At 30.1% G+C, this 22,765-nt stretch overlaps 4 protein-coding genes across 5 annotated transcripts; all 4 read right to left on the bottom strand.

Annotated features, from left to right (window-relative positions):
* Nucleotides 1-1,715: 1,715 nt before the first annotated feature.
* LOC145190066 (E3 ubiquitin-protein ligase TRIM45-like) lies at nucleotides 1,716-7,687 on the bottom strand. 2 transcript variants are annotated; one of them, XM_080066821.2, is made up of 11 exons: nucleotides 7,137-7,687; nucleotides 6,724-6,933; nucleotides 6,525-6,619; nucleotides 4,575-4,975; nucleotides 4,138-4,411; nucleotides 3,926-4,013; nucleotides 3,777-3,842; nucleotides 2,977-3,687; nucleotides 2,506-2,647; nucleotides 2,158-2,279; nucleotides 1,716-2,034 (listed from the first exon to the last, which is right to left on the bottom strand). In XM_080066821.2, exons 1-11 carry the CDS (start codon nucleotides 7,491-7,493, stop codon nucleotides 1,735-1,737), a joined length of 2,766 nt encoding a protein of 921 aa, XP_079922947.2. In that variant the 5' UTR covers nucleotides 7,494-7,687; the 3' UTR covers nucleotides 1,716-1,734. The 2 variants fall into 2 exon arrangements, with proteins under 2 accessions (XP_079922947.2, XP_079922948.2); XM_080066822.2 differs by having other exon boundaries at nucleotides 2,525-2,647.
* A 4,000-nt stretch (nucleotides 7,688-11,687) lies between these two features.
* On the bottom strand, nucleotides 11,688-12,977 carry LOC145189687 (CDGSH iron-sulfur domain-containing protein 3, mitochondrial-like). Its single transcript, XM_090091940.1, has 3 exons — nucleotides 12,853-12,977; nucleotides 12,624-12,764; nucleotides 11,688-12,170 (listed from the first exon to the last, which is right to left on the bottom strand). The coding sequence occupies exons 1-3, from the start codon at nucleotides 12,904-12,906 to the stop codon at nucleotides 11,994-11,996; spliced, it is 372 nt and encodes a 123-aa protein (XP_089948066.1). The 5' UTR covers nucleotides 12,907-12,977; the 3' UTR covers nucleotides 11,688-11,993.
* A 205-nt stretch (nucleotides 12,978-13,182) lies between these two features.
* On the bottom strand, nucleotides 13,183-13,528 carry LOC145189688 (SOSS complex subunit C-like). The gene has a single exon (XM_080066340.2). The coding sequence runs from the start codon at nucleotides 13,456-13,458 to the stop codon at nucleotides 13,183-13,185; it is 276 nt and encodes a 91-aa protein (XP_079922466.2). The 5' UTR covers nucleotides 13,459-13,528.
* A 3,437-nt stretch (nucleotides 13,529-16,965) lies between these two features.
* Nucleotides 16,966-21,817, bottom strand: LOC145189993 (ankyrin repeat domain-containing protein 16-like). Its single transcript, XM_080066735.2, has 4 exons — nucleotides 21,561-21,817; nucleotides 19,109-19,273; nucleotides 18,233-18,749; nucleotides 16,966-18,047 (listed from the first exon to the last, which is right to left on the bottom strand). Exons 1-4 carry the CDS (start codon nucleotides 21,562-21,564, stop codon nucleotides 17,309-17,311), a joined length of 1,425 nt encoding a protein of 474 aa, XP_079922861.2. The 5' UTR covers nucleotides 21,565-21,817; the 3' UTR covers nucleotides 16,966-17,308.
* Between the last annotated feature and the right edge of the window lie 948 nt (nucleotides 21,818-22,765).

Here is a 22,765-nt window from a genome sequence, read left to right as displayed (position 1 = left end):
TAATACAAAAAACGACGACGACAAAAGCAGAAACTTTATATGTTGAACTTTTTATTTTCTCAAGAGGCTTTGAAATGTTGGCGACAACATCGAAATTCTTAACATCAAATAATTTAACAATGTTTCGTGCAATCTAATTAAGGTTACTAGAATTTTTTTTTTTTTTTTTTTTTTTTTTTTTTCAAATGATTTCTCGGGTGTTTTATCAGGTATTAAAAATACCCAAGAAGTCAAATGTAGAGAAGTCAAATGAAGCCAAAGAAAACAAATCAACCAAAATAAAAAACAATAAAATTAAAGACTAAATGCGCTCTGTTTTAGAAAACTGCATGTCGTTTCATCTCAGAAAGCTCTTAAGCGAGAGATTACTTACCAGATATCGCTCATTCAATAGCAGTTTGTAGCATGAAAAACTAAACTACCGTGTTGTGACTTTGGTACATGAATCTGAAAAAAAAAAAATTTTTTTATTAATCGTATGTATGGAAACCCTTCATTACTTTAGTCTAGAAATTCTGAATATTGTAACAAGGAGTGATATCCGACTACAAAGTAAATGAAAAAGCTTAACCCTATCAATGATTTCATTGGTCAAGGAGATTTTTTAGTACGGTGAATTAGACCAATTATTTTGCGATTGAAGTCCCAGTCCCAGATAGTTAACATCAACAGTCTTAAGTTGATACTTGGAATTAAATCTTTAACCGATAGACTGTTGAATTTACTTTATTTCATCAAATCCACACATAAACTTACTCTTCACTACAAAGAATATTAGCCCAATCTTTTGATGTCCAGTCAAGATGGCGTTTGACAAACTCAATTTGGCAATTAATTTGCAATAGGAAAATAATGATTTCTTGACGGGAGATCTTCTGAACAATCGCAGATGCTATTTTACAGTTCCCACACAGTTGCTTCTGTATTTTTTACATTTCTACAACCAATTTTCGCAATTCTCCAACCAATTGAACTGATTTTCTTGGATCGTCTTACGAACGCTTCGCTCAGTGGGCATTGATGTCATCTCACGTCGGCTTTAGGGTGGCATCAAAAAATCAATATCGCCGTTACATTGCATGCTAACATCGATTAAACATTCCATTATCTAACCGCTGATATCTAACCGTTCATTTAAAAAACTAAATAGAATTATGATTGTTTTCGTCGATTTCTTAATATTCAGAAACGTTCAAAATTGAAAACTTTATTATCTTTCATACCGCCTTTTATCTAGGTATATTATCGAGTTAAACGCTAAAACAAGGAGTAAACAAGACTTAAATAATATCGTTTCTGAAAAAAATGTATATACACTATTGAATATAATAATGGCCAGCTGCGTCATTATAACAGAGCAAGCACCTGACACTGATTATAACTTTTTTCGTTACTTTTATTAAAATGTCTTAGTTGTCAATGACATTTAAAATGAAGGCTACAGGGGAAGACTCGCAGTTGATAACTTTTTCAACTTTTGAGAAGATTAGAGTTTTGTGTTTGACTTCAGAAAACCTCAGTAGTCTTTAATGATAAATGTTAATGATTATAGATGACCGTGGTTTTTCACTTGTATATTGTCAGATGCAATAGGTAAGCACACATTCAGAAGTAATAGGTAAGTACTTGATTAAAAGGATGAAAATTAGAAAATTTGTGAAATTGGACCTCTGTGGTTTTTCCCGTGTAGTTTTCAAAATGATTAAAAAATCAACTTTTTACAAATGAATTTTTTCAATCTAATAAAAATATTTGCAACTTGTTGTTCTTCAAATCGGCCGCGGCGATGCTTCCGTCGGAAAGAACACAAAGTCCGTGAATATCATTCAAGTCTTCATCATTTCCGACTTTTGATCCAAAAGATGAATAAACCTCACCGTCATTTTGAATGATCTGAATTCTGTGATTATCTCGATCTGCGACAATAAGTCTTCCTTTTATGTCAACAGCAATTCCTGTTGGATGTAGAAAATCACCCTCTTTGTTACCTTTTGAACCAATACTTTTGAGAAATATTCCTTCTGAATCATATTTCTGTAAAAAGATGAAATAAACAAAATGATAAATCAAACTGTTGTTCCTCTTAATCCCTTCTCATACAGACACCCTTCTCCCTTCTACCACTCCCCTAAGGTATATCAAAGCAAGTTTCCAAACCTGTATCTTGTTGCTGTTCATATCAGAGACGTAGATATTTCCTTTTAAATCTGTGGTAACGTAACAAGGGTATTGTAATTCTCCTTCATTTTGTCCAAATTGCCCGAACTTTGACCAGCGCTCTGAAATGGAAAAGTTTAAAAAAATCCAACGTTTTTGAAGTTATTTACTTAGACAAAGTTCAAAAAGTGTTTGTTTTTTTTTTTTTGCAACCATATCAACCTTAGAATAACATTTATAAACAAGATGTTATCCTATCAATCTTACAATTTTAATTTACAGATATAAAATGAGGTTTTTTTAGAGATATTTAAGATATTTTAAAAATTAGACTGGTTCTTAAACAACCTAAAATCGGATCTAATACATATATGCAGCAGTTAGTGTAATCAGCAATGATGATACGTCCAGAAATATCCACGCACAAAGTTGACGCCTTCATTTCGTTGAGTATGAAGCGCCTTTGAAAGACGCCTTCGCTATTAAACATCTAAAAAGAAAAAAACATTTAGGGCTATAATTCAGGGACTCCTTCATTCAAACTAACAATGATTTTCATAAATTCGCAAAAATTAAAAGACGAACATAATGAGTTCAGAAAATAAATGTGAAACACAACTAGAGATTTAATGGAGATTTAATGTTAATTATTAACTTCAACCCAGATGCAAGACACTGCTTCGACTACAACAAATACTTGTTCTTACATATTATTTGATTAAACCAATAGCATTCATTTTCTACCTAAAAAAGTACCCCAGAAAAATTGGATAGAAATTGGTAACTGTCCCAAGAAAATTTTGTTAAACAAGTGTTTACCTGTATTTTATCTTTAAGCCTTTCGCAAATGACAATCTCGCCGTTTGGGCCAACACCAACACCCGTTGGACTTTGAAATTGTCCATCGTCAGAACCTCTTTTCCCAAATGTAAACAGAAAATTCAGTTCTTCATCGAATACTTGTACTCGATGGTTATGACAATCCGTTGCTATAATTCTTTTATTTAAATGATCACCTGCAACACCGAACAAGCCATGAAATTCACCATTTAGCTTGCCTCGACTCCCAACAGAACGAACAAGCTTCCCAATTCTTTTCTCCTTCATTTGGAAATCTTCTAAAGAACGTTCAATAACAACGACTTGGTTTGGTGTTTGCTGATATCCTTCCTCTTCTTTTTCTTCCGATATTGGGCTGGGTATTGCGGGAGTGATAAATTCGACTTGAACTCTTTTTTCGCCACCGCTTTTTTCACCCCTGATAAATACGTTAAGTTTGCTGCTCGTTTGAGATTTTGCAACTGTAATGTTGCCATTCTGTGCTTTGTTTAAGTTGTTAGAATGGGAACTCGGAAAGTACGATTCGTCATCAATATCTGTGGCATTAAGTTTCATTTTGGAATCGCTAACTTCAAGTTGATTAAAAAGTGGCTCTTTACTTGGCGTATCAAAATCATTTTCATTTTTGCTAATACTTTGTATCGAGAACGGACTACCTGCTACGTGCTTCTTTTGAAATTTTATTGTAAGCTGAAAAGTTTTTTTGATTTGTTAATCTCTGAGTCTGGCGTGCAATTTAAAAAAAAAAAAAAGTAACAAATTAAAAAAAAAATTTTTACCTTGTGAAGTCCCACATGGTATGTTCGGAATGTAAGCAAAAACGAGCCGTGCGTCTTTTCACGAAGCTGAAAAATAAATATTTTTTCTGAGGGAATATTTCGCGCGTTTCCTTACGTAATACGTTTATTGTTCAATCATATTTTTTTACCTCTGGTATGAGAATTCCAAGTGCAGGAGTTTGTACTTCACACTCGATATCATCCATCTTGCAAGTGGTTTCGATGTCAAATTGATTTCTGAAATATATTGCGAATGATTATATCAATTACCATTATTTGAATATGGAGAATTGCGCTGATTTAAAGCATTTTGCTGCTTTTTCTTTTTATCCAAATTAAAAGTGTTCAGAAAGAAGCATACTTAATTAGCAGAGTTACTCGCGCAACTTGTCCTTTTATGACCGTAGACACGTCTCCTATGACAAAGCATTTTAAAAGTTCCTCTTCTTCAACTGAAAACCTTCCGAAATTATTTATAGCTGAGATGATAGCGTCAATATTGATGTCGCAGTGGATTCGGTTGCTAACATCAGATAGGAGAGGGTACTGTGCTTTAGTTAGTTCATCAAGTTTGTCGCATACGGCTGACTTTAAAGAAAGAATCTCAGCATTGGTTCCACTTTTTAAGACATGCTCTTTAAAAAATAACGTATTTTATAAGTTGACGCTTAAACTCTAACATAACATTTGAAACAAACACGAAGTTCAATTAACATATCGAATATATTCTTGCATTACTTTTTGTAATATAAGCCAACTTGAGCCAGAAATTAATAATCAAGGAACTATGAAAATTACCCGTAAAAGTGTGTATGTTTTCTACTCTTTTCAACTCATTGTTTAACTGCTGAAGTTGCTTGTCTAGTATCATCTTTTTGTCTCTCACAATATCCGAGAGTTCTTCATACATTTGTGCTTCTTTTTCCTTTATCGCTTTTATGAGCCTGGGTATGAGAATCTCTATCTCCGTTATAATATTCTCCGACCTCGACTCTAGTTCTCTCTTAACTTCATTTAGTTTGCTTGTTGCCTCCCTCAACGCAGGAAGCTTTTGTTCAATAGTTTCTTTTAATGATACTATATCCCTTTTTTGTGATTCGATGGTCTGATCAATAAGTATGAACTCATGCTGATTTTGGTGATGTGACGAAATGATACATTCACGACAGATACTTTGCTGGCACGTAATACAGTAATATCTGAAAAAATCATTTTAAAAAAATCGTTAGAAAACTACCACGAATGTATTGATAATTTATTCGCAAGTTTAATGAAAAACTCTTAGCTTCAAAAATGTTCTTTCATAGAAGTGACAACTTTAACTGGGGTGTGGGTAAGTTGTAAATAATAGTTATATATCATTTTATTTATCTCCTACGCTTTATGTATCAGTATATCAGAAAATACACAATATGTACTGTATACTGCAATTACATATAAACTTATAGTTTGATGAAAGCTGTACTTAGTTCTATGCGGTTTAGTCTATATTTACCTCTATTGTATTTGTAGTAACTATACATACGCCGAGTATGTAAAATGTATTTTTTATTAAAGGTATTCCTCGAGCCTTATAAATTGAAAGATCTGTAACTTTACATTAAGTTTGAAAAATTAACCATTACAATTTTAAAGAAGTACTAAATTGGTCCTAAAAGTAAAAAATATTCTTCAAGAGCGGTTTTTCACGAAGTTCTCAATCATGTAACAAATGCAACGATAATTTGACAGTCTTGAATACCTTATTTTAACCGCATAAGAAACGTTTATCAACAAGCATTTTTAACCCCATTTTTATTGCTGGGGCACCAAATCCCAATTTTTCCCAGGGCACCACAGACCGTAGTTCGACTCTGGCTACGGAAAGAGTTTGGAAAATATTGATGAAGCGTCATATTGCGTATATTTTAGTGATTTTACCAAAAAACGCCACTAGTCAAACTGGCCGTATTTTCTAATACAATAAATTTTCTAATTTAAATCGTTCGTTGTGCAAATTATAGAGATAAATAAAATAGACAAAAAGGGCAATGAAATTTATTATCGCTTTAATCTGCGAAATAAATATGGCATCATTAAAAAACATCTGACTTAAAATCACAAAGCTAGAATGAATATATAAAGAACAAATATAATGAAATATAAATAGAATGAACAAATATAGAATGATTAAATATAGAATAGATAAATATATAATGAAGAAATATAGAATTAATAAAGAATGAATAAATATAAAATGAAAATAGAATGAATAATTATATAATGAATATAGAATGAATAATTATAGAATGAATATAGAATGAATAATTATAGAATGAATATAGAATGAATAATTATAGAATGAATATCTAAATCTTATGCTTAATGTGCAAAATCAGTATGTTTAATGGACTTAGAGACTGATGACATCACTAATGGACTGGGTTTAATGATCTAATTATTTAAAATATATATTGGAGATTTTTTTTATTTCTGAATTACAAAACATTTTTCAATTATTTAACTGAAGTTTTTTACGTTGTAGATAGTTGAACGGTTTTGTTTATTAAAATAAAAACGTTCAGTAAAGGTGCAACTTGCAAAATTTGACATTTTCATGTGTACCGGTAGGATAAAGCGGGGTTTAACGCGCTATCATTTAGACCTTTTAATAAATAGTTTACCCTTTTTAATAAATGTCTCTATTTTGTGAGTAACACTACTTAAATATTAAACTTTCTTTCAAATAAGATTTCTATTGATGCTTACGTTACTTTCTCTCCATTATGTACTTGACAAAATACCGGACGGTGAAGTAAAGATGCAATATTGTCACTTCTTTTTAATTGTTCCAATGTCAAAATCTGAACGTATTAAAAATGAATTAGCTGTTTATACTATAATTTGGATTCCAAAAGGAAAATAATTGAGTTAATTAAATATATAAGAATAATAAAGTTTTATTTACCTGATGATCTTTGGTTACTTTTACTCTACCATGAGCGTTGTGGCATGCTGGGCAAAGAAAGTCCATGCAGTCTAAGCATCTTGAATTTGCTGGTTGTTTTTCGTTGCAACTAGTGCACAACACGGGACTTACGGCGCTGTTTCGGACTGCTTCAACATCCAATATGTTGTTAACCACAAAGTTTGGAGGAAAATTCAAAACCCCATTTTGCTATGATGACGGAAATGATGATAGATGTCATTAAAAAAAACTATAATACACTTTCTGCTTAAACTTAAAACTCAACTTTCTGCGAAAAAAATATGAAAAAGAAATCCTAAAAAATTTAGCTAAGAGAGTTCGCTCATAGTTACTATATTTTCTCGATCAAAACCTTGGTCACACTAATTTAAGTTTTTTTTAATGAAACTTACGTTTAAATTTGTTTCCTTTCTACAAAGATGACATGTCAATGTAGTTGACCGTGGGTTTATTGTATACTCAATACATCTTCTACAAAAAGAATGTAAACATGGTAGTATTCTAGGATCATTAAAGATTTCCCCACACAACGGACAAATTAAGCCTTCTTCAGGTATTGAGTTCGGAGATATGCGATTTATATTCCCGTTTTTATGGGTAAAATCTTTTATTGTTAAAAGTGTTTGATCGACTTGAGACTCACTAGAAGCCTCAAATGGTTCTTGTTTATGTTGATCAGCTACGTGATTTGCTTGATTTGCTTGATTACGTATGACATAGGGAACATTTCTAAACCAATCCATATGCATAAATTTTGCCGAATTTTAACTTCGATTCAACACAAGTGAAATGGGAAAGCAAGTTATAAATTCGAAGAAAAGTCACGCATAGTTTAATAAATTTATTTTACATATCCCCATGAGTATTGAAGACAGTAACTTGTCTTCAATCGTAAATTAGCTCTATGGTTTTATTCCTTCAGCCGAACAATACAAACCTGCGATCGCATAAGAAGCACTGTTTTCTGTTTTTATTTTAATTTTTCGTTAAATTATTCATGATTCTTATACACGATGTTTTTTCCTACTCCTGTTCTGCCAGCTGTTTGTTTTTATAATTTTTTCCCCTTAACTTTTTTTCTATTCTTTTTACGATGTACCAAGAGGCTTTAAAGGCTTGTTGTTTGCGCGTTTGAAAAAAATGTTCATTTAAAAGAATTTATTTCTATTAACTTTATATAAACCAAGAAAAAAAGAAAAAGAAAAGAAAAGAAATGAAAATAAGATAAAAGAATGGAACTTTTATTATTTGAGAAACAATAAAATTTCTCTTTTAGAAAAAAAAGTAAAGCTTTTCCTTTATAGAGCATTTCTTTCTTGAAGAAATAGCTTTAAGTTTTGTCTACAATTCGGACAGTCTATTAAACTGTCTGTTGTGATACCTAAGGATTATCATGAAATTATTACTGTGAAAGCTTTGTACATGTATCAAATCATTTTACAAATGAACTTATTTTTCAAAAATGTGATTAAAACTGGTAGCAACACAACACTTCGTATAAAAGTTGATAAAAACATAAACGAACATTTAAAATAAGCTTCATTTCGGCAAATTAACTGGGGATTTTGTTTCGTCTTCAAATAAGATTAGAACGGGGGACGGTAAAATTAACTACGCGTTGAATTTAATTGATGAATGTTTTAAAATGTTTTAAAAATATAACAAACGTTTAGGATTTCTTTTCCAATTCGTAAGTTTAAAAATTTCATAAAACAAAATGATTAAATTGTTAAATTAAAGAACGCTTTTTCTTTTCCGCTATTTATTTTTCTTCGTCTAGTCTTTTCGATTTTTATTGGTTCCTAAGTGAATTGTAATTTTTTGAGAAAAACGAAACGTGTTATAGTTTTTGCTGACTTTATATATATTATATATAAAAAATATATATATATAATATATGTAATAAAAGATAAAATCAGAAAAAACAATAGCACATTTATATGTGTATACTTTATTTATATATTTAACATCTGTAAGACACACACGATGGTTATGTTTGGTTGGCTCTTTAAGTAGTTGATAATACAAAAATATAAATGGTCCTTCAAATCACTATAATTTAATATTACTTAAATTAAAATGTTCAAATTTTTTACTTTTAAACTTTTTGTATAGGTTGTAAGTTTCAAACTCATAAAGGAAAGCAATTAAAATTCGTATGAGAGAATGCGCTAATTAAAATTCGTATGAGGGAATGCGCCAATTATCAAATTCGAGAAAAAAGGATGGTAAAACAGAACAAAGAAACAAGATCACGTAAAAAAGATTAAAGAAGATAATTTGCATAAACTAGATTTTTCTCTCTCAAAACTCTTCTTTTCGTAAAGCAGAGATTTACACATAAAACTTTAATTTGTTTTTAACTGCAAGAACTGGATTTTTCTTTCTTAAAACTCATCTTTACCGGTCGTAAAGCAGAGATTCGCACATAAAATTTTAATTTGTTTTTGACAAAATCAAAGTTCCCTTATACAACAAACTTTTCTTACACAAATTTGTTAAAGCTTCTTGTTCTTATTCAACGTTCTTTTCCGTTTGGTTTTTGAATCAAGATTTTGGAGTTATATATCTATTTGTAAATAGATATATTTACATATCTCTTAATAAATAGAAAAATAGTTGTCTATTTATTGATAACGTATGACAAACTTAAGGCGTTAGTTTTGATTGTGTCATCGTTCGTTGTTGCCTGTAGCTTAACCCTACTCACTTTCATTTTCAACAGAGAATTGTTCTCATTTGAGCTGGATAATACCAAAAACTTAAGGGTTAAATTTGATTGTGTCATCATTTGTTGTTCCCTGTAGTTTAACCCTACTCACTTTCATTTTCAGTAGAAATTACTCTTATTTAAGCTGGAACAGATTAAAACTTCGATTCTTGCTTCATTACATAAAAAGTCTGTTTTACATAGGTTTGCCTAATTAAGACCATAAATCAAATACAAGTTGAGACAATTTAACGGAAAGCACTGATTTATAAAAATTGAGTTTAAATACAGCAAATTTACATAAACTTTTAAACATTTTTCAGCAGCCATCACGTGTCATTGATCGATGGTAAAAATGCGATTCACTCTGCAAGAGTAAGGTTCCAGAACTTAACTTTTCATTAGCAAAAATGTAAAGGTGATTTCTAATACCTCCAGAGCTTCTCATGTTTGACAGCTACATATTGAATGTAGATCTGCTCCTCAATGCTCCAGTATAAGGCAATATTTTACTGATGTCATTAACTTCTGGAAAAGAACTGGTTATATAACTGGTATATAACTGGTTATTTTCTTACCGGTATTCTTTTCAAACCAAATCGGGCCAACCTTTCCCACAGACAGAATTAGGAAAGCAATCGTCACCTGTATAAAATCTCAAAGTACAAATTTATTTTGGTGAGTACAAATTCTGTTATATGATATTTTTCTTTTCATCTTACATGTCGCATATACTCGGGCGTACATACAACGCACTTTTATTTTCATGACATGCTGTTCTTTGACTTTGGAGAAATACTGTTCTTTTACTTTAGGGAGATTTTTTCAAACTTATCATAAACGACTCATTAAACAAAATTAATTTTTTTAAATCAATGAAAGTGAGAACAGAAGAAAACTTTTTTTATTCTCATTTTCAAGGATTTAAAAAAATCTCTCAATTTAACTTTTCGACTTAAATTCATGTATGGTTTATATTAAATACATGCAGGCCCCTCGAGAGGATGAACACACACACACACACACACACACGCCTCCCCTCTCTAGACGCTTCTGAATGTTGTTTTTACAGTATGATTTCGTAAAATTATTTTTCACGTGTCTTATCATTATTTATAAATATATTTATTTATGATAAGTCATTATTTTTGAGATAATTATTAAAAATTTATGTAAAAACGTAAGTGGTATACACTAAAATCAAAAAAAAAAAAAAAACTATTTTATTGGAACCTTAAAAATTTTATTGGATGATTCTTGGTTCTAAAAATGCAACGGTTTGATAGGGTCGTATTTTTATTAACTTGATGTTAGTCCTGTAAGGGTGTGAAGCCATTGAGGGACTATATCTGGACTTTTGGTCCGTAGTCATGAATCCACTCACAAGACTATCCGGTGTACATTTCTGAACATATAAAAGTAATTTGCAGCTATATGTAAATTTACCAGCATTAAAAGACCAGTATTTAAATTCAATTTAAGTGTTAATTGTCATTATTCCCATAAAAACATCAATATATATATCAATATAAGTATACGAATTAAAATATGTATTCTTATTTTCTAACTGGCGGCATCAGCTAGAGCATAGTATGTATCGATTATATCTACAATAGTTACATAACTTGAATTATACAACGTATATTATATATGGAGCTTTGTTTGAGGCACTCAATTTTATTTGTAGTTTACTGGAAACTAATTGAAATAACAACTGAGGCCTAAAAAAGATGACGATAGCAGAAAAAAAAAGTTTTAAACTGGTCATTGTTGATCGTGCAAAACATTGGATGCTGAATGAAGCTTGAGCGACGAGCTTATTGAAAATTCAAAGAAGCTCGGAAAATGTGTCCATGCGAGTATTCGAAGTTCGACACGAGCCTATTCGATCTTAAGCTTTGAGTGCTTATTCTCTAGATATTTTCTCGATATTAGCGAACCAAAAAATTAATTGACTTTAGTTTAACAATCCTTAATTCTGTTTTAAAAAATGTCATCAAAGGTTTTGTATTACAGTATCATAAATGACTAGTAATTTTTACTAGTGCATTACTAATTTGTAAACAAAAAACAAAAAAAACCTTTGTCAAAAGTTTCAGCGTCCAACAATTTGGATTGTGACCTGGATATGAACAATGACATAATAAAATATCCAGAGAACATGAATATACGATGAAAAGAAGAGTGAAAATATTATTAAAAAAATAGATTAAAAAGAAAAGAAACTGCAAAGTAAATTTTAATTAAACTATATAAAAAATGATTTTATCCACCTCAACAAGCTGTTTATTATTTTACACATTCCAACACATGCAACTCAATACTTGAAAAAAACATTCTGCAAACTTGCCCAAGGTAAAAAACACAAGTATTGACAATTAAAGAAGATTACAACAAAATGATTTAAAAATTTAAAAATTTCATGCAACTTTCAGAAATTGTTTGTTCAAATATATATGAAGAAATCATTCAAATAAACCAATATGACTTTTTTAGTAATAGCAAACTCGGCAGGAAACATGAATCTTTTTATGGTCATTTAAGAAACACTTGAACCCAATGCACATTTTTGAACATTTTCTTCAAGGTGTGAGCCATCACAGAAAGGTGGAGATTTTGTTTGTTTACAGCCACAAAACCATGCTTCATATTCTTTTTCAGCTGTCATTTTATGGGGACGCATTTCTGTTTTCTTATGACTTCCATCACAAAATGGCTATATATGCAAAATAAACATTCATTAACATCTATGCAAATATTTAGGAATAATTGCATACTTTCTTTTTTATTTCATTAACTACTTGATAGGTTAAAGTTCATTAATAAAATTAATTTCTAAAAAAATATTATATTTAAAAAAAAATTAATTTAATTTCTAAAAAAATATTATAATCTTATTTTAAAATATTATATTAGATAGTTAATAGATAATTAGATATGTTAAATATAACATAGATGTCGGATAAGTATTAAAGGATAATTTACACATAAAATGGTTAATGATTTAACATGTGCCTAATGGCAACAAGAAATTAAAAACAGAAGCATATTAATAAACTAAATATGCAAGTCAAGTATTTTGATTTATCAGATATACTTAGAAATACAAAATTTATTCAAAAATATGATAAATATATTTATATCAACAATATATACATATGTTACATACTTGCTTCTGGCTAAGACCACATGAGCACCAAGAATACTTCTTACCAGCTTCTATCTTAACCATAAAAGGCTCTTTAGCACTAACTACTGACTTATTTTGAAAACTGAATGGGGACGTCTTCAGATAAACTTGAGAAAATTTCTAAATAAAAATCCCTTTAAAAAGTTGTTTTTAAACACTTCACTTTCACTTCAAGTTTTCTTTAAACAGTTATAATGCATAAACTAACCATCAATGTCTTCCTTCCATTTAACAGCCTTCTTCCTAATTGATATAATGACATTATTTGGCTAAAAGAAATTGAAATATCAGGTAAAATACTTCAAAAATCTTATCTGATTATATATATATATATATATATATATATATATATATATATATATATATATATATATATATATATATATATATATATATATATATATATATATATATATATATATATATATATATATATATATATATATATATAAAGGATTATCCAGAAAATATTAAAACTCATAATAATTATTTTACACAATTTTTTTTCATCAATATTGGATACAAACAATCCTAGTATTCAATTATCTTCAAGTCTTGGAATAACAGGTAGAATATGATTCCCATATTGGGAGTCTTGAGTGATATAATAACCTGAGGAATGTGCTGAGGCATATTCAAGAGCAGATCTTCTTGTTAGTGGAGACTGGTAATTATTTTCTAAACGTATATCTGATTTAGGCACTCTGGAATACACAGTTTGATTATTTACAGCATTCTGCTGTAAAAGTTGTTGTTTTCGTTGATTTAAATCATGTAAGATATTTTGACGAGTATTTAATTCTTCTTTAGACATTCTCACATTTGTATTTGATTCTATTTTACCTAAAAAAACTGAATAAGTAAAATAAATTTAAAATTTATTTTTGAATACTTTTATTATTCATTATTAAAAAGTAACCATTTATTTATTAAAACTTTTAACACACACACACACACACACACACACACACACACACACACACACACACACAAATGCATATTTAATAACTATGATATAAGTTAAGCTTTCTTCTAAAAAAAAAAAGAATAATTTAACTCCTTAAGTGAAGATTGTATATTTTTTTACTTTTAGTCAAATACAATACAAAGTATAATTGTTATACAACATAATTTTAACATAATGATAATTAGTCCTGTACTAGTTAGGTTTATACAGTAAAATACTTAAGTATTGTTAGCCAGCTACATGATATACAATTAGTATTTTCTTTTTAAACTTATTTTCTTGTATCTTTTTTTACTTATAACATTTACATAAAGAATTTAACTGTTAATGGATCAAAGATTTACTTATAAATATCAAGAAAGACAAAATATTACACATTTTACAACAGACCAGTTTATTGGCCAGGCCATAAAGTTGGTTTCATATTCTTCACCTTAGCCTTTTGAACCAATCTTTTAGACTTAGTTCACGGTTTTCTGACTGCATAAACACCAATATTTTACTTAAATAAAATATCGCTTATATAAAAGTATATGCTTACATAATATATTTATAATAGTAGTTGTAGAAATTGACTTTTTTTACTGTCATCATTTTAAGGAGTTTTATAAATCAATTTAAATTGATGTTAAAAAAGAAAAAAAAAAGTATTAAAAAAAAACAAAATAAGTATTAAAATAAAAACAAAATAAGTATTAAAATAAAAACAAAATAAGTTTTAAAAAAACAAAATAACTATAAAAGTAGTTTGTTTGAGAACGGCAATCGATTTTGAAAAACTTTATGGTCCGAATGCTAAAATCCGAAATCTAAATCCGAACTTAAGATTTTAAATCGTCAAACTTCATTTAAAAATAAAATAAATTGGTGAAATTGTTGTCTCTGAACAGGAACTGCATTCCTGTTAAGTATTCCAAGTTAGAGGAAGGTTTCCTCATAGAATCCTATCGGTGAGATAACCAGTGAGAATGTTAGTGAAGAGAATAATTTATGTAAATTGGATTGGCTAAGGGATGATATAAAGATTAGCTGTGTTTTTCACACATTTGCAGTAAAAGCGAAGAGGTTTTTTACAAATATAACTACTGCTATGATATTTCCAAGGAATTATTATGGAATAGTCTATTAGCTAGCCTCCTTCTACCTTGATGCTGAAATGCTAGATTTCAAGCTACATCCGCCTGATGCCAGCTGTAAGAAAAGATTTTTAGCAGATGCTACTTACTTCCTTACTCTCTATATGACCAAAGATATCAGTAATGTCATGAAAGAAAAGGAGATACTGCAGCTAAAAGATGCAAGTCTGTTGATTTTAATTTGCTATATTCTGTGGTTCTTGAAAAGTTTTTTATAATGATTTGAAAGCTATTCAAACCGCCTATGCTTAGAGAAAGGTCAATAAGGAGATCAGAATCGCTTCTGAGCATGGAACACCATACCTGGTACTTAACTCCCCAATTTTGTGTGTTATCCTTGGGAAAATAAAAGGTCTCAGTTGAAACAAAGCTACAAATGGTGCTAGGTCTGGTTGAGTTCGAAGAGACAAAGGAAGTTCAGCAAAAAATCAAATAAACAAATTGGAGAGACCAAAGAGCTACCTAAGATGATTTCTGAGCTAATAGTCTCAGCACTGTAGATGCTCTCGACCACCCTCAACTGCAGAAGTTTATTGTATAGATCAAAAACATATCTGCTGTTAATGATACTGTAGAAAGGAGCATAAATCTCATTCAAGATTTTATAGCAGCTGTCAGACATCAAGATCACCTTCAAAATATCCTTTTGTGGAATTTTTTTGAAAAAAAGGAAAACGAAAAAAATGTAAACATCATTCTTAAATTTTACTTCATTCAAACATTTATTGTATTCAATCGATGAAAAGAGCGAGACAGCCAAAACACCAGGTGGACACAAATGTACAATTGGAAGAAAAACAAATCAGTCTTACCATTAAAGTTTAAAATTGTTTTTGCAATAATGACCGTGAATTAATTGTAACTACACTGTAATTGAATCGGCTTAATAAAATTTACAAGTTTATCACTCCCAGTTATGATAGAGCTCTAGAACATTTTTAAAGGACTCATTTGGAGCCATGGAATGGGAAAGAACTTTTTTTGGTTTTAGTTTTGAACACCCTAATGTTTATTACCATGGTTACTTGCTTTTTTTCAGCAGTTAGTCCAATTGGAACTTTTGCTTTATCATCATTTGAATCAAACGTTATTTCACCGGGGCCAAGAATTGCAGTTTTCTAAAGAGCTAATTGTAGCCTGGGCAAATCTCTTTAATGGAAAGGACTCATGGTTTGAATTTTAAGCTTTGTAAAGCTTAACAGTAGCAGTTTTCATGTGGTTCAATGTGGTTTGTAGGCAACAAATAAAGGTACTCTGAGAAGAGTTTTAGCTTGAAATATTTGCGATTCAAAGTTTTTGTAAGTTGATCAAGTGCCTTAACCGTCCATATGACTTCGTTACAACGTCGTTCATAGGTAGCGGATGCTAAAATTGCGATTTGACGAATTGCTATTATCAATTATGACTTATTACACTTTTCAGAGCGGCCTAAATTAAAGATAGATTTTCCCATCAGTATTTTTACGAATAGTTTCCACAATACCTTCAAGTTTACGTTTTCTTTCATTCTGGAAGTTTAGGTGTGCTGTGAAACGTTTCTTTGTTACAGTCGGCTACTTTTTCAGCCGTTTCACTTCTGCCTGCCTACCTGAGATTTCTCTACGATCATTTTCATATGCTTATCCTAAGTCTCGTATCCGATAAAGTGGCTCTAGGACTTTAATCATTTTTAATCATTCAGGATCAATCAATCAATCAAACAATCAGAATTTTAATCATTTTAAATATTTCTTCCTGTTTTTGAGTTCGTTTTGGTTTTTGAACTGCATCAGTCGGTAAATTAATTTATTGAAAAGACGAAGAAGCTGCATTAAAAAATTAATAATGACTTGCTCATCGTCTAAAAATGTGCAGGGCAACTCTAGTAGAGAATTTTCTGAAAAATTACGGATATAGATCAGGCGGACAACCCCTACCCCGAAGTTTCCGAAACGGTTTATCACAAAAAAGACAAAAAACCCTTCAGCCCTTAGCCACAATATACTATTTGAACGATCGATTAAACCATCAAGATATAGGAGCAGCAAATTACCTAATAACTCCCAATGATTAAAAATAGGAGCAGCAAGTTACCTAATATTTCCCAATGATTAAAAATAGGAGCAGCAAATTACCTAATAACTTCCCATGATTAAAAATAGGAGCAGCAAATTACGTAATAACTTCCAATGATTAAAAATGGACAAAAATTGAAGTGCTCCGACAAAAAAAAGTTTCATAAAAAAATTTTTCTTAATAAAATTACCGTCATATAAAATTATACTTAATAATTTAAAAAAATGCAATTAAAAATGTAAAACTCCCATAATCATTATTACAGATATAAAGCTTATTTATGTATATAAAAAACTGAGTCTTTACAATGACAAATAAATAAAACAAATAAAGATTTTAATTAATTATCAATTTTAATAACACGAAAGAAGATGTATTCTGAAAAGTCCTTCTTCGAATACTTTAACTGCACTTAAATAACTTAAATAAAAACGAACGCCAGCCAAAAAATATACAAAGATTCGACAAATTCTTTAATTGTTCTTCTTGAAATCAAGAAACAGGTTTTAATTCACTGCTTTGTAATTCTTTTCAAGAGCTGAAATAATATCATTGTTAAGTGAGTTGACAGCCATGGTGTACGCACTTTTACCAGAAGGATTTTTCTTATAGCGATCTGCACCATAGCTGAGTAAAACAAATATTGCTCTGTGATTATTGTCTATTACAGCATTCATTAAAAGTGTGTTTCCAGAGGGGTCTGCGATATCAACAAGCTTCGGGCAAAACTTTAATATATCTTCCATTATAATTACATTCATGTTTGCATGGTGCAGGACGTTTTTGTGGTTTACGTCTTCGATTGTTGGATCTGCGTTATTTTTCAGCAAAAAGAGAAGCGCGTCACGGGAGCAATACTTTGCAGCGTATATTAATGGAGTTTCACCACTTTTATCAACCGGGTTCAAAGAAGCTTTGAACTTAAGAAACAAGGGTAGACATTTTACAATATTAAGTTGGGCTGTTAAATGCAGCAAGGTTTTTCCAGTCCCAGCCTCACTCTCATTAACATTTCCACCAACGGATACTAACGCTTCAGCATTTGTTATGTGGGTTGAAACAATTGCTACGTGAAGAGGAGTTTGATTTGACGAGTTCAAGGCATGGACATCAGAGCCACGACGAACTAGTTGTCGGATTTCATTTTGGTTATTTTCGAACATAGAGACAATATGCAGCGTGGTGTTTCCATTTTCATATCTCCTGTTAGCTAAGACAGCAGCCACAGTATCGTCACATTTTAAGCTTAAAGACGTAAGATAAACTTATTAAAGAAAAATATTTGGAAGCGTAGTTTGAATAGATGAGTTTGGTTACTTATTTTAAAGATGTGATTATTAATAATAAATTTAATTAAAATTTTTCCTTGAAGAGATCGTTATGGGTAGAAGTTTAAAAAGGGAGATCACTAAAGACATCATTACACTTACCATTTCTTAATTGAAACATAACGATTGAAATACAGGAAACAGTTTTGAACTTCGGTATTAGCTGCATCTTGCACTGGTGTTTTGCCGTTACGATTTTTAAAAGTTGCAGACGCTCCTTTGCACAGTAGAAATTGAACCGTTGAAAGGCACCCTTTTGACGACGCAATGTGAAGCAATGTGTCGCCATTATTGTTCGATTCGTTAATGGGAGTTTCATTTAGATTAACTAGGTACTTAAGTATATCCTCTCGTTTCCAAGCTGCAGCGTTGTGGCAAGCAAAATTACCGCTTTTGTTTTTTAGCTTCACATCTACTTTTTTACTCACGAGGTATTGTACAATATCAAAATGATCTTTGGCGGCTGCAATATGCAACAAGCTGTTTCCACTTTTATCCTGGGTATTAAGCAATTTAGGTTCCTTTTCTAACAAAATCTTTAAGCACTGCAAACGCCCGTATGTTGCAGCTACATGAGTTGGGTACAAACCTTTCTTGTTTTTTATCGTTGCTTCTGCACCTAAAATAGGGTGGGAGAATTTGACATTATGCTTTTATCATCATGCAAGTTTAACGGAAAAAAATATAAAGCGTTTTATTAAATGAAAAATAAATAATTTTGTAAAAAGAAAAAAGTGACATCTGCGTATTATTTTGCCGTCAAAAACTTTTATTTTTAGTGGTTTATCAATTCTTGCGTTTTTCGCTGCAGAAAACAAAAGTTAATTTGTCTAATAAGTCTATTATAAAAAAAAAAAGTTCTAATTCGAAATTAGGATTTATAATAAAGTTAACGCATTACAACACAAATTAGTTTAATTTTAGACGTCAAAACGAGAAACGGCAAAACCTGAATAATCCTCTTTAATCTGTAATTACCTGCATCTAATAGCAAGCGAACAGCCTCAGAATATCCTTTCCGCGTTGCTATGTGCAAAGGTGTATTTAAGAGATCACCAGTGCCTAAATTTACTGCAATACCATTGGTCTGCAATAACTTCTTTAGTTCAATTAGGTCTCCGTTACGAATGCATTCTTCAAAACCTGGATGACAAAGAAAATTTTGGCGATCATCCAAAAAATTGTTGAAAAGGAGTTGTTCAACATATCATAAAAACGAAAGAAATAAAAACAAAAAAGTTATCAGAGTGTAAACAAAAAAAAATTAGTTGTAAAAACTCAAAGTGAGCGATGGAGAAAAAATTAGTTGTAAAAACTCAAAGTGAGCAACGGAGAAAAAATTAGTTGTAAAAACAGACTCAAAGTGAGCAATGGAGAAAAAATTAGTTGTAAAAACTCAAAGTGAGCAATGGAGAAAAAATTAGTTGTAAAAACTCAAAGTGAGCAATGGAGAAAAAAGAAACCTTGAAAAAAAAAACTTGAAACGCGATCTTAAACCTGAATGAATGAGATTTTGTTGACAAAAAAAAATGCAGATGGTGAAAACGAAAATTTTGCAAAATATTAAAATAGAGTTCTTTTTGTTAAAAAATTGAAACTAATATTTACAATAGTTGTACTTATTAAATGCCATATTTAAAAAATTATAATTCTCACAGCTCACATACGAGTTAAATAAACTACAATTGATCAGTTGAAACGAAAAACTAAATTTTACAATTTTTTTTTCAAAATTTCATGAAGAAATTCCACACTGTGAGCGTAAGTAAACAAATATTGCTGGTATGCGAAATTTGGATAAACAATTACCATAGTTACAACAAATGAACAATTGATTTTAATTTATAGGCGTAGTTGCTATGCTATGCCATAGACGCACTTTTTTCTTTCGATTAACACTATCTCCTATCAATCTATTTTAATTTAACCTCCGCCTTTTTGTGGTATTTTCTTTGAAACTTAATATTGGAACATAATTGGATGCTAACATGGACAATATTAACCAGAAAAATCCTTTAGAATGAGGTTTAAAAATCGAATCAATTTTTTTAAAAGCCAAGCATCGAACGTGATCTGAAATACAATTGCACTTTGTAAAGAATTCGAAGCTCTCCAAAGTTTATACCAAAGGCGACATGCCCAGTGTAACTAAGACAACCAAAACTGAAAACCCATCTTAGTTAAAACTGGTAAAAAGAAGTTTTTTTGCCGCCTGGGAGGGTCACATGTATAAACCAATATTTGCAGGTCAGCTTTATTTAGTGATCAGAAAACAAGCTTATTTTTTCGTAAGGAAAAAATTTTTCTATCTTTCTTTGGATGCTGCCGAAGAATTAGAATTTAGTCTGCGAAATAAGATGAAGAAAAAACAGTACGCTAAAGGAATTAAGCTATAAAGTCAAAAACCCTAAAAAAAAAAAAAAAAGGAATCCTAAACTATTTAAATCATCTTTAGCTGACTCCCGTAAACAGGTTTTATCATAAATAACTGATAAATCTACAGCAAACAAAGCCATATTTTAATCTTACTTGATCTCTAAGGCAACTTGTTGTTTGCGAGTTTCACTGGATTGAGTTAAACTTTGGTAGCACTAAGTTTTATTAAAATTTACGGCTGATCGGTTTTTAAAGTTACGTAAAATTCTTATTATGGATGGAATTTGTTTAATCACTAGTGCCTTGTTTAACTTTTTTTTCTTCCATTTTTTATAGAACCTCACTTTCATTTAATACTATAAAATAACGTTTAATGTAAATTAATTTATGATCATGCACTCGCTATCTTTTAAATAAAGAAAACTTCCATTTTGAAAATAAAAAATTATTTGTTTTGAAGAAAAATCTTTATTTGCAAAACTAATTTATGATACCAGCTACCTTCAAAGTTAGGAAACGCATCAATTAATAAAAACAGCTAAATTTTTAAAGGTGTTAAAATCAACTTTGTATGTGAAACCATAAAAGTAAATGGTTATTTATTCTGCTTATAATTGTAACAATATGTTTTAGCATTTTGTTTGAATTATTTTCTTTTTTCTGACTTCCCCTCCTTTTGTAATTCCCCTCCTCAGCTAATTTATTAGGAGGTATTTTTTTAGGTGGTGTTAATAAATATTTATATCCTCTTAAACTCATTTGTTGAAAAATATTTTCCAAACCTTTATTTTATCAATTTGACAATTTTTATTTCAACTAGGGTTATTGAAAGTTTTAAGGTTATGTAATGGTGGTCATTAGTACTCTAAACCATCACGGGAAAAGATAAAAATAACGAAGAAAACAAAAAAAACAAAAAAAAAAACAATGAATTTCAACATTAAAATAAGGGGATAGAAAACTTTAAGATCTCTTTCTTATGTTTATTATACAGATCTAGAAATATAGATTTAAAAACAGTAAAAAATGGTATTAAGAAAGTATAAAAACTTACTCATCTTGGCTTACTGAAACGTCCGTTAAACGATTTGGATTTGTGTCAGTTTATTTGAGCAAATATATCGGAATTAAAAGCTAAATGGCGTTCTACAATTAAATGGATGTTTGGCAAAAATCCATTGTACTTTGTGACTAATATTGGTTATGTTTCCATTATGTGCAACATATTTGCTAATGTACTCGTAATAATGGGATTAATTTTTTTTGTCGAAATTTTTCGCAAGATTTAATTTTCACATCTTCTGTTTAAACGCGGTTTACCTTGTTTTTTTTGTTTCAAAATGCGTTGGTGCAGTTTGGCTTATGCTAAATCCTAATGTCATCCAAGTAAAGAAGCGTTTTGTTTTTGTTTGCAAACTTACGTATTATTTTCAAAGAGTCACTGCCCAAAAATATGACCCGGTTACTTGTTTCGACATCAAATTTCAATTTAATTAAGACTGTGATACACGTGTGCTTTTTGGTTTAATTGTTAGAGAAATGATCTTCAAAAAGCTGATCAGGCGCACGCACCTGAAAATGTTAATGGCTTACACTAATTTTTTAAATCGATCTTTTAAAAGAAACAATAAATTTAATGATTTTTATTAAACTTTGCTTGAGCCTCCAAAGTTTTATATCAATAATTTGTGACGGTTAAAAGTTTTTTGGTTTTAACTTAAGCTTTTTATTAATATAACTGGAACCACGTGATCAGTAAAAATATTTTAAGAGGAACAAATTTCTCTGACTTTACATCATATAAAGATACTTTGCTATTTTAGCATTAGTATAAATTTAAAATACAACAACTATGTAAAAGAAAAACGAAATTTAAATTGCAGCAACTTTGTAAAAAAAAAAAAAATTTGAAAATTCACTATAAAAATATATTAAACCGAAAAAAAAAAATATAGAGAGCAGAAATTATTTAATTGACTGGAGGTATGAAGGTGCCTTTTCGTTAAAATTTATTTTCACTAGCAAATTTAATAAATCTAAAATTACATTAAAACAACGAAAGTAAAAGTTGCATTTAGAAAGTTCAAAAAATTACCTCCAAAATCAATCCTTTAGCAATTATTAGATAAAAACAATGAAATTTATCTCTTGATCAATTGACTAAAAAGAAGCAATTTCATGTGAAAGTGGCATTAACATTTATTTTATCAATTTTAAAAAGATCGTACTGTCCACCGTTTGTTCACTTTTTGCCCACAC

The sequence above is a fragment of the Hydra viridissima genome, unplaced genomic scaffold (assembly GCF_058129835.1).
Source record: "Hydra viridissima isolate aposymbiotic clone 2 unplaced genomic scaffold, HvirCarnegie_v1 scaffold_6, whole genome shotgun sequence".
Lineage (NCBI taxonomy): Eukaryota > Metazoa > Cnidaria > Hydrozoa > Anthoathecata > Hydridae > Hydra > Hydra viridissima.
Note: the sequence above shows the minus strand (reverse complement) of the source record. Positions and strands in the feature narration are given on the sequence as shown.

What these genes read in the sequence shown, in the direction of transcription:
- LOC145190066 (XM_080066821.2), bottom strand. Translation starts at nt 7,493, where the DNA reads ATGCATATGGATTGGTTTAGAAATGTTCCCTATGTCATACGTAATCAA. An exon ending in CATAATGGAGAGAAAGTAAC is followed by an intron (nt 4,976 to 6,524) that starts GTAAGCATCAAT and finishes TGATTTTTTCAG; the next exon opens with ATATTACTGTATTACGTGCC. An exon ending in ACCATGTGGGACTTCACAAG is followed by an intron (nt 3,688 to 3,776) that starts GTAAAAATTTTT and finishes AAAACTTTTCAG; the next exon opens with CTTACAATAAAATTTCAAAA.
- LOC145189687 (XM_090091940.1), bottom strand. Translation starts at nt 12,906, where the DNA reads ATGTCATTATATCAATTAGGAAGAAGGCTGTTAAATGGAAGGAAGACA. An exon ending in ATGGAAGGAAGACATTGATG is followed by an intron (nt 12,765 to 12,852) that starts GTTAGTTTATGC and finishes ATTTTTATTTAG; the next exon opens with AAATTTTCTCAAGTTTATCT. An exon ending in GTGGTCTTAGCCAGAAGCAA is followed by an intron (nt 12,171 to 12,623) that starts GTATGTAACATA and finishes TTGCATATATAG; the next exon opens with CCATTTTGTGATGGAAGTCA.
- LOC145189688 (XM_080066340.2), bottom strand. Translation starts at nt 13,458, where the DNA reads ATGTCTAAAGAAGAATTAAATACTCGTCAAAATATCTTACATGATTTA.
- LOC145189993 (XM_080066735.2), bottom strand. An exon ending in TCGCTTGCTATTAGATGCAG is followed by an intron (nt 18,750 to 19,108) that starts GTAATTACAGAT and finishes ACCCTATTTTAG; the next exon opens with GTGCAGAAGCAACGATAAAA. An exon ending in TATGTTTCAATTAAGAAATG is followed by an intron (nt 18,048 to 18,232) that starts GTAAGTGTAATG and finishes TACGTCTTTAAG; the next exon opens with CTTAAAATGTGACGATACTG.